At 52.6% G+C, this 13,158-nt stretch overlaps 2 protein-coding genes across 2 annotated transcripts; one reads left to right on the plus strand and one right to left on the minus strand.

The window, feature by feature from the left end:
* Positions 1-455: 455 nt before the first annotated feature.
* Positions 456-986, plus strand: VDAG_05214 (uncharacterized protein; the record flags this gene model as incomplete). The annotated part of the gene is made up of 1 exon (XM_009654950.1): positions 456-986. One exon carries the CDS (start codon positions 456-458, stop codon positions 984-986), a length of 531 nt encoding a protein of 176 aa, XP_009653245.1.
* Positions 987-2,658: 1,672 nt separating this feature from the next.
* On the minus strand, positions 2,659-3,617 carry VDAG_05215 (uncharacterized protein; the record flags this gene model as incomplete). The annotated part of the gene is made up of 2 exons (XM_009654951.1): positions 2,659-2,683; positions 2,845-3,617. 2 exons carry the CDS (start codon positions 3,615-3,617, stop codon positions 2,659-2,661), a joined length of 798 nt encoding a protein of 265 aa, XP_009653246.1.
* Between the last annotated feature and the right edge of the window lie 9,541 nt (positions 3,618-13,158).

The raw sequence follows: 13,158 nt of genomic DNA on the forward strand, positions 1-13,158 counted from the left end.
GGAAGCCTCATAAACTATGTAGGATGCGTTCCAGCTACTCGACGCCAATAAGTTGGCTCGACGAGCGTCACCCATGTATTGGGCGAGTATCCAAAAGTGGGAATAGAGCGCGCGCTTGATGACCACTGATGGGTGCGCAGCAACACAGTTGTTGTATGTTGATTCCAGCTCCGATTTCAAATTACACATTTGCTGCAGTCTGGCTGAAACCCGGATACGAATGGGGAGGGACAGGGAAAGATTGTTACCCCATGCCGCTGGCTCTGTACAGTACTGTACAGTGTTTCCTGGCGTTCACGGATGTATTTCGAAAGCCGAGATCGGAAAAGGACTGTGTCCACTCTGCCCTCATCGTCTCCCTCGGGTACAAAACCAACAAACTTGATAGTTACCAAGACACGACCGGAGTGCACACATCGCGTATCCTTTCGAAAGCGAGTTTCCTTCCAGTGGCCATGCGTACCGAGCCATCCGTGACAGAAAAGAGCCTTCCGGCCTTGCCATCTAGGGCGAAGCAACAGCACAAGGAGGATGACCGAAGTCGACGAATGCGCGACCTGCACAAGCTGTGGAAACGCCCGCCAGTGACGTTCGCGTCCAGCGAGCCTGCGGAGGAGATTCTTAGCCTCGAAGATGACCCACCGCAAAAGGCCCAATTGCTACGAAGAGACAATGAGACACTAAGGCAAGAAGTAGCAATGTTACGTGCAGCACAGCGCACCGACAAGAATCGTATCGAAGACCTCGTCCAAGAGCTGGACCGCGCACGTCATGACAATGCGGAACAGAGCCGACGAATTGCAAGAGTGATTAGCGCCGTCAACAAGGCATTTTCGGAATACAAAAAGTGGATGCGAAAGTCGCTGGAGATGGAGTCGGCAGAGATATCGTCGTTGTCCAGTGGCGATTCACAGGGCATGATTCCCATAGGCCGAAGTGCCTTCTCCGATGATGATGACGATAGTCTGTATAGTTCTTGCATCTAGTGCTATGGCGAAGACGAGTAGCTCACTGGAGACGGGGCCGGGGGAGAGGGGTTCTCTGATGGAGCGAAGGAAGCAGCTTCTTGACTTTGCAGCGTTGTGGGGGTTCTAGGCTTTAGAAGCTGAGTCTAGAGACGTTGGAGCGGCTAGTTAGATTATTTTGAAAAGAATAGCTTTGTTAACAAGATCCTTCGCACGCTGATCGCCGTGAGCATGTCAGTTTCACTGCAACTTAGAGTAGCGAGAGGTGCCTAGGCGGAACAGACACAATGGCAGCTGCCTTGAGGTCCCCATTTGCGTTACTTTTGTAGATCAGCCGCCATCTCGCCCGGTGCTACACTACTGTAACGAGATATGAGGTGTCCATAGCGAACTCGTTGCATTTGTAGTCACATCAGCGGAGGAGACTGACAGGAGTACGACGAAAGCCCTCATCAATTATTTTTCCATGTCATCCAGGTCTGCAGAATCAATCCCGGCACGGCTACAGCTTATTGTGGCGCTGGCGTCTGCAACCACCCTCTCGCAACTCCAATAACCGTGGTTGTCAAACTTCAAGAGGCAGGCTGTTTCAGCGAGCTACGTCTTCCAGAGGCCACCGTGAAGCGTATTCCTGGCTCTTGCCACCATAGGTTCGCTAGATTCCCCTCGGGTCTGCAAAGCTACCCCTGGCTTGACTTGATGATCACCTCCAGAAGAGTTGATACGCTCGCCGTAGCCATCCTCAACCAAGCAGGCCGCCACATTGAAACCCCATGGGTGCATAAGACCCCCGTCACTCACATGAGCCTCACCTAGCTGGAAGTTGAGATCAACGAGCTTTTCGTTCGTGAACGGAAGCCCCCCAGGCGTGACAGACTCCGGCTCATGCTGACCATTCATGACGCCAAAAAGGAGGTCTGGACGACTACAATCCTTGGGTCATAAGACCGGAGGAAATAATTTCGTGCTCAGATCATGGCAGTCAAAAAGCAAAACTGGCATCAATGACGCTATCGCGCGAAGCCAGAGCAGCCCGCCCCTCAAGATGTTGGTTCAGGCCGAGGCACATGTGTAAGGCGGTCGGTCCTATTTGAGCGCCGTGCTAGTTCTCCACACATTGAAGGCAGCTGGTTTCAACCTGCAGCATCGGTCAGTTTGCACAAATGCGGAGATACAGTTGAGACGCAAAACACCAGCAGACCATTCATTTTACGCATGCGCGGTGGGCCGCAATGGAAGTGTACCAGCCACGCCAACAAGGGCATGGGCTGAAGAGACAGACGAAAGAGTACGGCTGCCGTCTAGACGCGTTGTGGCATTGGAATAGTGCGTTGAATCTTTCGAATCACTTCCATCGTGTCTAAGCGTCTCGAGGTGGTGAATATAGATCCATCTGCTGCGATCGTATCAGGATAGGCCGCCTTGGCTTATGTCTCGACCACTACATTGCCCAGGCGCACGCCGTGCTTCAAAATCGTCGTGCCCCACCGCCAATCACGATCAGCAAGCCCGACGCCGATGTTGGGGGAGTCCGCGCAACATGTCCCTTGTAATAATTGTTATCATTCCGATCCCGTATTTTGCCCTCTGAAGGTCATAGCCATCACGACATCGTAGAGCGTCAACAATCTGATACTACCGCTCGAAGCTTGAGGGCCTTGAACACAAACACAAGAAATCCATATGAGAGTATCTAAGGCATACCGCTATCCCTCATTCTAGCTTTTCAATCAAAGGTTGACCAGATCAATGCGGCCTGCGCTACCGTCGAAGCTTTCCCAGCAGGCCCCTACCAACAACACTTCTATCTTTCGACCTACGCTTGCGATCACTATATTTCTGCTCTCCATCCACTGCATAAGCTCCGCCATTGTCATACCTGCCGTCCTTGATACACTCGTCTGCACTATCGTCTCCGCTGGACTCCGAACTGGACTCATCCTCGCTCCTTTCGTCGAGCGAGCGATGGTGCCTCCTGGGGACAGACCTGAGTTTACCATCATCTGCAACAGCTGTAACTGTCAACAGCCACTCTTCCTCATCCAACTTCGTTTTAGTGTCCAGACATTTCTTCAACCAATCGTGTTGAACAATCTTGATGAATTTATGACTCATATTTGGGCTTTTTTGCAGCTCTCTGTTGTACGAGCACACAATATCGATCAGAGCAGACCTTTGTGGGACTTCTGATTCAGAGATACATAGGTGCGTCATGCCGTCGAGGTTGTCACCGCTAAAGTCCAAACTCCCTCCAAGTCTAACGATGGCATTGCGGACACTATTCAAGTTATCCGTCTCCTTGCTTGTTGGATATGTCGGCGTGATGGTGATTAAGCATCCGTCTAAGACGAACGGCGAGCTATCGCTTTCCGGACCTATTCCATACTTATTAGGGTCCAGAAACTCATGCTTATCCCAGGAATCAAACAGCCAATTCAAGCCAACCAGGAAACTTTCTTGCTGAGAAGCACCGAGGACTTGTCGGTTGCAATACCGCATTTGGTGGTGCGTAGTGCATACAACACTCGTGGAGGCCCTGACGCGTTTGTGATACACGGCACCCAGCTCCTCGATCCAAGACTTGGCCTCCTCAAGCGTCACACCATCAGTAGGCATGGGCGCGACGATGGTAACGCTGTTGATGGGTATCATGGTAAAATGTGATACAAGATTGAGTTCGATGGGGAAGGATGGCTACGTGCTTCGACTGAAGATTCTAAGGTTTAGTTAGGTGACAGAAAACATTGGAAGATTTATAGCTCCCAGCCATATCGCAAAGGGTTGTCCACAATTAATTGTAAAATCATTCAAATTTCGGTTTGAGGTGTCATGATATTCTCTCTGGCTTAATGAAACATGTCGCTTACGGACTTTCCACATCAGGAAGGGGCATTTAACAATTCAATTACGGGAGGGTTCTTTACATCATGAGTGCGCAGATGATTAATCAAATTTAGGTGTTCGCCGGGACTAGCTGGGTCATTTCCAAGAGCATGTGCGCAGATGGAACCGTGGCCTCTGACAAGTGCGGGCTTGCCTTCCCTCATTCTTCTTGAGCCGCTACAGCGCTTCGTTCAACACTGCTTGCCTTGCTATCCTCTAATGTGGAAAGTCGCGGCCGCACAGGCAACCAGTGTCGCCCTCGAGCGCCTGGAAGTCAAGTGGCTACGCCAGTGAACTGTATGATAAGTTCGAAGTCAAATCCGGCTCTACGCTTTCATTGAGCCCGTATGAAGCTTATTTCCACTTCTGACTTGATGAAATGGACACCAGTGACCCCATAGCAATACTTAAAAGCAACTTGGGCTGTTGCGACGCGCTGTTTTCTCACTTCTCTCGTAAGCCTGCCTTCAACTGCCTGTAATGCTTTCGGTGACCTGCCAAGTGCTTGACAACGACGGCCTTCCGCTCGAGGGACTGCAGGTGCATCTAGAATGCGTTGCCGGCGTGCGTCCCGACACTCGTTTTGAAGCGACAACGGATGAAGACGGACGTGTGACGTGCTGGAATCAACGCCATGCGGAGGCCTTACTCACCACAGAGGGAGAGCTTCTACCTGTCCATGTTGAGCCTGGCTCGTCCTCTTCACTGCGACTCATATTCCTGACGCAGGGCCTACACGGCTGTGCTTACAATCCTTTGCCAACCGTACAATCAACCCTTGATGTGAGCGCTTGGTCCTCCCACCACATTCTTCTATGGATCAATCGCGCACATCCCAGCTATCGAGTCCAACACCTGATCGCGCGTCCGAGTTCTTGGTTGATTGAGAGCACCGGCGCCCTGTCTGCGATGGTCAGCAGTCCCTCATCAAGTACTGCCACGGGCCCTTGCCAGTCTCCGCCCGGCCAAGTCACACACGCAAGCGAAGGCAAGCTCGATTCGCCTCCTCTACTCACGTTGTCTTCGCCCATCCTCCCCATGGCCAATAACATGTGGACTTGTTCCGCAAGCCGCCCCAGAAAGAGGAAATCTCCATGGGATGAGAAGGACGGACCGGCAATGAAGAAGCAGTGCTCCGGTTACATCGACTGCACCAGCTCGGCGCGTCAGCACATATGATCGAATCTGTCAGCATTGCGCTTGCGTTGCTTTCGTATCATGGCCACCATGGGGGACACGTCTTCCTCCTGAGCAATAGAGTCTAGAAGGGAAAGCATTGGATTATGTGTCAATTGGTATTATGATAGCCATTAGTACATGTGCTTGAAAGCCGCGATGACCAAACAATTGAATCGATTGAGTTCTCAGACCTGAAGAAGGCCTTGTTTCGTTGACCAGCGCACCAAACTAGCCGCTCGCCAGGGCTGGGGTGATGAGCCAAACAAACACTATTGGTAGATGTCTTACCGCAAGCTGCCAGCGCTGTAAACTCTACCGTATGAGCTGGCTCATCGAGTAAGCTCGCTCTCCGGCCATTGCCTTCTCGGTTGAGTTGCTCTGCACTGCAAGGGACGTCTTTTGTATAGTGAGGGTTCAGGGTAATGATCTCGCCGTCTACTCTGATCGTTAGGGTCACTTGCGCGCCCAAATGATGCAGCTCAGCAGCCTTCTTCATGAGGACTACCGATCGGGTTCTGATGCTGCGTGGCGCTGTGCGAAAGATCTTGCTTCGAGGGTCCATACTGTCCTTGCAGAGAACGGAGAAGATCCGGGACGATTTCAGACGAAGGAAGAGAGGAGGAGATGCTGCAAAATCAATCAGACATATTATATACGAGAAAACGTACTCCAACCAGTTCGTCCTTATATCTGTCGGCTGTCCGATATAGCGCTTCCATATCCAATGGAAGCGCCGCCCTCAATGTGTGCCAATCAACGGCGTGCGCTGGTGCCGCTAGCTCGCTGGGTTATGCAGCTTTGTGAATGGTTGTCTATCTCCCGCTAGCTTTTAGGGGTAAGGGGGCTGACTGCTTCTCAGGCGCTTAGCTTGTTTTAGGATTCTCATGGCGACTTACTACTTTAAGCCTCTGTGCTGCATGAGACCCGCGTCCATGTGCAGAACAGAATTAATCATCGACATGCAATTAACCCGCTGGTCAAGCACTCGAGGTTGAGCGCCTTTTTCGCGCCAACAGACATTGACACCCACGCCGTCAAGTGGACATGCTTGTCCGTTGAGATGGTTGGTAATACTTAATATAAATTATACGTTAGGGGTATAGGGATAAGTACTATTTAGTTTATTAAGTTATAATAGGTTAGAGTAAAATGATTAATTATAAGATAATAAACTTAGAAAATAGGTTAAGGAGACCTAGGTTCTTATTAATCTACTAATCTATCTATAAAGTAATAAAGCTATAAATTCTATCTACCTTTTTACTCTCTCCTACCTTAAAAGCAGCCTTTTACGCTATAATATAGCGTTAACTATCCTAGGTTAATTAATATAGTTATGTAATATACCCTAGTCCTAGCCTTATATTAACTTTCTTACTTTTTTAGGCCTCTACCGCCCACTAGCTACCCCTCGTCTACGTCTATAATATAGCTACTATTCCTTAGCTTAACCTTACCGTATTATTATAAGCGCTAGTTAACTAGCTAGCCTATCCTAATACCGTAGACTATAAATGTAAGGCCTAGGGAACTAAACTAGGCTCTAGTAGTCTATACCGTTCGCCTAGCCTACTGTTACGACCTGGCAGCTTCCGAGAGGGGGAACACTGTCAGAGGGTTAGGGTTGCTGTTAGCAGAAGCTTAGGTTGTGACTCTGAGACGATGTGGTGTCGTAAGGCGTTGCGCACTCGTTACAATGAATACAAGGTAAGACTTAGATTGATCACTGTCGTGAGAAAGAATGTATCTACAAGTCCAGAATGTCCGTCCTTATATACCTGCCATCCTGTCCTTGTTGTGTTAGGTGGTGAGCTCATGTTGGATGGCTCACTGGTTAGTTGTTGGTGTTGAACATAAGGGTGGTCAGTGCAGAGTCACGGGTCCTAAGATTACATGTGGAGACGTGATATATCTCAGGGGCAGATACACGTCCGGAGATACAACACAAGAACAGACGACCAACTGATCGGATACAAATGAACCGAATACCCGTACTGTCTGACAATTAAGAGTCTCAATCGAACCTGAGCTACCCGCGCAACAAACGACATACGACCTTCGGTCCCGACCATCACGATGTCAACGAAACAAACTGAAAAGAACATTACCTACGAGTCACCAGAAGGCTGGGACAACTGGGACAACGAGTTCAAGAAACTGGCACACGCCTACGACCAGTGGCAGTATATCGACCCGGCCGACCGTATCAGATGGCCCCGTCGACCAGAGCTTCCAGAGATCCGGGATTACTCTAGACAGGCCGACCCCGAAGATCCCGAGAGTGGCACGATGACGCCCGGCTCGGACTACCTACCACCACGACGACTTGGTGAACTCACGGCAGAGGGCAGGGCAGAATATGAGCATGACCTCAAGATCTACTCCCTGAAAGAGTCAGCATACAGAGAGGCCAAGAAGCAAGAGCAGAAACTGGTCGAGTTTGTTCTCAGGACAGTCTCGCCAACGTATCAGAAGACCTGTTGCGTGACGGGAGACCGGCTGGACAAGTGGTATGAAGAGCTACGGAGATCAGGAGCCGTATACAACGAACGTCTCCGCCCGGAAGCACGCGACAAGTATCACCAAGCCGTCCATACCATACCGAAACTCAATAAACTCAACGACTGGATCACACAGTGGGAGACCGCCATGGCCGAAGCGATCAGCAAGAGGGTCCCCGACGCCCTTGACACCCAATGCTGGGCAGAAGATCTGAATCGAGCCATGTACCACGTCCTTCCCAGCTGGGCCTCGACGTTCCGACAACATCGACGGCCCCAGATACTTAACAACACGCTCAACTACCGCGAAGTTGCTGCCGACATCCGATACGAAGCCAAGATGGCCAACCCCAGCGCTAAGTCGTCAGGAGTTAAGAAGGGTGCCTTCTTAGCCACCTATAACGATAATCCTAAGAACTCCGACCCTCCTGCTGACCCAGAACCCGACACGAACTGCATCGAAGTTCATGGAGATGCCTCAGATATACCAGTCCGAGAGACTCGGAGCACACGAGCCCGGGCACGCGGGCAGAGACGTAGAGGAGGAGGAGGGAGAGACGTCTCATCGAAAAGGAAAAGAGCGGAACCAACCACCAACCCAGATCCTGATGGCCCAACCTGCCGAGGATGCCTTGGGTTCCACAACTGGAAAGACTGCTGGTACTTGTTCCCAGACCAAAAAGCCGAAGGATGGGAGCCAAGTCTAGGTATGCAGCGATTGATCGACGACCGTCTTAAGAAAGACGCTGGTCTTGCCGAAGAAGTGAAAAGATTCTCGAAGGGCAAGGACAGAGCCACCAAGGATGAGTGACTTGGACGGGGTATGGGACGCGTCAAGGCCGCCTATATGGTGATGCGCAACGTGGTTGCCGCTGCCTTCAACTGTGCCCCCTACCCTCTCAAACACTCAGCCATCCTGGACTCAGGGTCGACGATCCACATCTTCAATGAAGTGTGCAGATTCCTCGACTACTATCCAGCACCATTCGGAGATTTCGTCCTTGCAGGAGACTCAACAGTGGTAATCCACGGGTACGGAAATGTGGATATCCGCGTCCAAGGGCCGCAAGGTCCATCGATCCTCCGACTCCGAGATGTGGCTCATTGCGCAGACTTCGCATGTAACGTCGTCTCCTATCGTCAACTACGGAAAAAAGGCTACTACTGGGATACGAAAGGGAACAACAACCACATCCGCAGAAAGGACGACTCGATCGTCTGCGCATTGACCGATAAGTTCGACCAGTATGTGCTAGAGTATATCAGCAAATCGATGACAGCAGCGGCATTTGTCACGCGACGGAACCTTCACAACACATGGACTAGGCGACCTCCTCGCAGTGGGAATGAAAGCCTTTGGCACCTACGGCTTGGCCACCCGGGACCTGAAGCGCTCAGGCACCTCGTGGGCCAATCTAGGGGGGTGAAGATCAAAGGGATCTCCACGGTCGAGTGCGATGCTTGTGGAGTGGCCAAGACCAAACGCCAGATCCGCCGGCAAAGACGAGTCCCACCTGAGAAAGCTGGAGTCCGGATCGCAATCGACTTTCACGACGTCAGCGGAGATCCTGACTCTGCTTCAGCCATGCTGGTCACAGACCGGTACTCGGGTTACATCTGGGACTACTATCTCCCGGATCGGACAGCGTCCACAATCATCACCACCATCAAGCACTTGCTCAAAACGCTCGAACGCCAGCTCCAGTGCAGACCCGAGGTTGTCGAATGTGATAACGAGATCCCAGGCAGCCACCAGGTGCGTGACTTCCTGAATGTTGAGAATGGGATACGCCTAGAGCCCTCCGCACCTTACACCCAGAGCCAAAACGGCGGCGCAGAGCGCTCGGGGGGTGTGATCAAGGAAAAAGCTCGTGCTATGAGAGCCGGAGCAAAGTTGCCTTCCTTCCTTTGGGTTGAGATCTGGCGTGCTGCGGTATATCTCTACAACAGGACGCCCAAGTACATCTATAACTGGAAGACACCGTATGAGCGCTTCTACACTTACTTCGCGTTTAGGGACGGCGTGGTTGTCACGGACCGGAAGCCCGACCAGACACACCTCCGCGTATACGGCTGCAAGGTCTTCGCGATGACACCCGATGCGCTCAAGAAGAAGAACCGGCTGCAGCGACTCGAGCCACGAGGTTGGATAGGATACCTGATCGGGTACAACTCGACAAACATCTACAGGATCTGGAATCCGTTGACCAACAAGGTCATCTCTACTCGAGACGTGACGTTCAATGAGAAGGAGACGTTCTCCGGAGACATCCAACATCTTAGGGATGACCTGAGAGCGCTCAGCGAGACAGAACTCATACGCCGCCTCACCGCGGCCGAGGTCCCACAAGGATCTAGTGTCAACATTGACGCGTCAACCCAAGAAGAAGACGAGGAACTCAGCGCCTTGCCAGAGGAACCAGCGTTTGAGCGGGAGGTCGCGAGTCATCCACCTGGAGGGTTTGAACGTGATCCGGCGATCGCGCAGGGTGAGACTGGCTGGACACCAGTCGTAGGAGACAGTAATCAAGACGAGTCTAACGGGACTGATCACCCCTGGACGACCGCTCGATTCGCTCCCTACCTGACCCCGGAGACTTGTCCTCAACAGCCTGCTGCCCTCTTGGCCGCTGCTATCAGAGAACCTACCGCGATGGAAGGAGGGAAAAAACCCCCTCAGTTACGAGCTGCGAAGATGGTGCACGTCCCACCTAGCGCTGGCACTTCCCCGGGCCGAGGCGGTGCAAATGGAACCCCTCGTGTTATCCCAGCTCCGATCAGTTGCTGGGCGGCCGCGTTTAACGCCGGTCGACTAGCGTCTGTGAAAGGGACCTGGGATGGCAAGGTGGTGAGTACGCGGAAGCTCGAGAAGCAGGCGAGCTCGGCCGGCTGCCACCCTGATAGCGGAGAACCTGCAAAAGAACAAAGGAGATCTGCTAAGCTGACGGACTCCTCCCATCCCATGACCCAGTCTGCAAAGCTAACAGACGTAGGTCGTCGGCGGATACACCGGCGAGATATGCCAGCGTTACCGAAGACACACAAAGACCTTAAGAATCATCCTCTGGGTGATCTGTTCCGCGAGGCAGAAAAGTCACACCTTCAGAACCACAAGGAGATGTGTTCGTGGAGAGAGATCCAGAGACAGGACATTCGAGGCAAGGAGTTGCTGGATTGCATGTGGGTCTACGTCTACAAGTTCGACAAGCATGGGTGGTTCACCAAGTGCAAGGCCCGCCTCGTTGTACGAGGTGACCAACAGGCCAAGTCAACGCATGAAGAGACCTATGCATCCACACTTGCAGGACGGTCATTCCGAACGCTCATGGCTATCGCCGCGAGATTTGACCTTGACCTACTCCAATACGACGTCGTCAACGCCTTCGTCAATGCTGAACTGAAGCAGGACGTCTACATGCGAATGCCACCCGGTTACCGGAAGCCTGGCTTGATCGTTAAGCTACAGAAGGCACTCTACGGTCTACGCCAGTCACCCTTGCTATGGCAGAAGGAATTGACTGCCACCCTTACGAACCTTGGATTTAAGCCCGTCCCCCACGAACCATGCTGCCTTTTGAAAGATGGAATCATGGTCTTCTTCTATGTGGATGACCTTATCGTCGCCTACGAAAAGAAGAGTCAAGGGATCGTCGACTGGACAATGGCCAAGCTTCAAGAAAAGTACCGACTCTCGGGGGGTGAGCCGTTACAGTGGTTCCTCGGGATTGAAGTCATCCGAGACCGGAATCAACGCATGATCTGGCTCTCGCAGTCGTCCTTCGTGGACAAGATTGTCAACCACTTTGGAGTTCAAGGAGAAGGAGCGAAGGACCCGTCTACACCAATGACCGTCAAAGAGCTGTTTCCCAACGAAGATCGCGCCTCAGCAGCATCAACCCAGGGATACCAACGCAAAACTGGTTCGGTTTTATACCTAGCAGTGATCACGCGGCCCGATATCGCATTCGCGGTATCCCGGCTTTGCCGATTTAATATGAACCCGAGTGACAAACATCACGCGGCCGTGGACCACCTACTTCGGTATCTCCGGAAGACCAGGACACTTGCATTACAGCTCGGTGGAACGGAGACATTCGACGTCTATAGCGACGCCTCCTTCGCAGACAACACTATCGATCGAAAGAGTTCACAAGCCTACGTCATGAAGCTCTTTGGAGGGACAATTGGCTGGCGTGCCAACAAGCAAGACACCGTGACTACCTCTACGACAGAGGCGGAGTTGCTGGCACTTGCGCAGGCTGCTAAGGAGTCCATGTTTATCTCCAGGCTGATCAAGGAACTCGGCGTGACTCTCGACGACTCAAGAATCACTATCCAATGCGACAACACGCAGACCATCCGGCTGATCAACGCCGACGTGGCAGTTCTGCAGACCAAGTTACGACACGTCGACATTCATAACCACTGGCTACGCCAAGAAGCCCTCGCTGACCGCATTGCGGTCCGACATACTCCCACAACCGATATGATCGCGGATGGCCTCACGAAGGCGTTGCCCGCACAGCAGTTCGAGAAGTTCGTCAAACAGGTTGGCCTGGTGGATATCAAGGACCGGATCCAGGAGAGGAGACTCAAGGAGCTCGCTGTGGAGGACTTCCTGAAGGCAGAGGATGAGCTGGATGGAGGAGAAGCCCAGTGGATGGATCAGATGGAGGGTCAACCTGACGATGGAACTATGGACTGCGCAGACTGAGCCCTGCTGGCCAGTCTGGGGGGGTGTGTTGAACATAAGGGTGGTCAGTGCAGAGTCACGGGTCCTAAGATTACATGTGGAGACGTGATATATCTCAGGGGCAGATACACGTCCGGAGATACAACACAAGAACAGACGACCAACTGATCGGATACAAATGAACCGAATACCCGTACTGTCTGACAGCAGACACGTGCCTGGCACTTGGCTCCGATGAAGGTGCCTCCTGAGACGGACTGGATGGTCGAGTCGAAGATGTTGTGTAGTACCCCGCCGAAGACGTCGTGAAAGTTATGGAAGGTAGAACTGAGGGCAAGCTCAGCGGTGCATCGATGGACAGAAATGGTTGGCGGTGCGTTCTGTTGCTCTGCAATTTGGCCGGAAGAAGATCTCGCCGCGTGCAGCATCCCAGAAAGGGCGGAGTGATATCGCGGCATGTCCACCACACGGACACGCCTTTTGCGTCTTCGCAGTCCTGGGCTGGAATCGCAGCGTACTGATTGGCTGAGAAGGACGACGGGACAAGCTCGTCTTCTGGGCACTGGCCAGACCCATTGGCACAGGGGTCGGAAAGGCAGCAGCCGACGAATTCCGTCGAATTAGCTTCGCAAACGTAGAACTGACCTTGGTCCGGGCAACGGAGGCCCAGTTTGCCAGGTGCGACGGCCATCGCGACTGCATTGACGATTGCTGGCTGATGCGGAGGCGAATGTGGATGGACCAGGTGATTTATCTCCATGGCTGGGGCCGGGAGTCTGGAAGTGAGAAGCGAGATCTAGCTGGCGTTGCCGCCTGGTCGTGCCAAGGATGTTGGGCGCCTGGTCGGCGCCTAAGCCTAAGGCAGGGCAGCGACCACGGCTGTCGTCGCCCCCTGACCACAGGTTGGACTACCTCTACAGCAGCCTTCTTCTGGCAG

Source organism: Verticillium dahliae, genomic scaffold (assembly GCF_000150675.1).
Source record: "Verticillium dahliae VdLs.17 supercont1.9 genomic scaffold, whole genome shotgun sequence".
Taxonomy (NCBI): domain Eukaryota; kingdom Fungi; phylum Ascomycota; class Sordariomycetes; order Glomerellales; family Plectosphaerellaceae; genus Verticillium; species Verticillium dahliae.